Source organism: Trichinella spiralis (genome assembly GCF_000181795.1).
Source record: "Trichinella spiralis strain ISS 195 chromosome Unknown Scfld118, whole genome shotgun sequence".
NCBI lineage: Eukaryota > Metazoa > Nematoda > Enoplea > Trichinellida > Trichinellidae > Trichinella > Trichinella spiralis.
In genome coordinates, this window is record NW_003527057.1 from 1 (window position 1) to 1,015 (window position 1,015).

General features: G+C 40.8%; 1 protein-coding gene across 1 annotated transcript; it reads right to left on the reverse strand.

Moving 5' to 3' along the window:
• Positions 1–304: 304 nt before the first annotated feature.
• Positions 305–803, reverse strand: Tsp_14929 (conserved hypothetical protein). Its single transcript, XM_003371037.1, has 2 exons — positions 675–803; positions 305–613 (listed from the first exon to the last, which is right to left on the reverse strand). Exons 1-2 carry the CDS (start codon positions 801–803, stop codon positions 305–307), a joined length of 438 nt encoding a protein of 145 aa, XP_003371085.1.
• Between the last annotated feature and the right edge of the window lie 212 nt (positions 804–1,015).

A 1,015-nucleotide genomic window follows, 5' to 3' on the forward strand; every position in this document is an offset into this window, starting at 1 on the left:
GGTATCAGAGAGATTTCAAAATCACAAATTATTGTTTGTGGATTAAGATTGACGTAAGATCTTTATCCGTACATAAACAATAGACTGCTGGCACCAGCTTTCCCGCCAAAAAGGTATGGATGGTAAACAGTTTTTGATACCATTGTGGTACAATCTTGAATGTACCATCCAATGCCCAGGTTCGCCTGGTTGCCATCAGTCTAATGTTAGAACCCGTAGCCAATACCAATATATGACTCGATGCACTCTGCCACAGCAAAAAATCTTCACCGGCCATTGTTGCCCTGAATGCGTCAGGGATTTGCTAGTTCCGACGATGTTCAGGCAGTTTTAGGTATCGCTTTGTCCGATGGCTGTACATCGTGGACTTCATCCGCTTGAAAAGCGGAAAATGGCCAGATGCAGATGGCACAGCGGACGCGGCGGAAACTTCATCGTAAATGGCGAGGATGGGTTTTGTTTCTTCCGCGCTTCGTTTTTTCAAAACCGCCTTTTTTTCCATTTTGTATGCCAAATGCTCATCCACTGGGCAGCTTTCGATGTGATCTTTTTGCGTGATCACATATGTCACATCCAGGTTTGTCCATATGACACCCTTGCAGCCTTTTCTGCCCTATACCAAAGTAACCTAACCCTTAATAACGAAGGACACACACTGTACATTTAGCGCATACTTTTGAGCAAACCCAATGTTTTCTCTGTTTATTGGTGTATCTCAATTTGTATATGTCCTTCCTTGAGAAAACAAGAGACGTACTTCCGCCACGAATTGTTACAAAACGCAGCTCAGAAATATCAACCATTGTGAAAATGATGAACAGAACAGAAAATGATTCAAATAACTCTCGAATGCAAAACGCAAGACCAAACAATAATGAATTGGACGGTTTTGAATTCTATTTTTAATAGGCATTTTGCAACACTATTTAGTTTTCATTTCGTATTTTATCTACAATTGAAGATCAACTTGTGATATTCCATGTGGCACTAATGCCATTATTGTGATACTGACAGA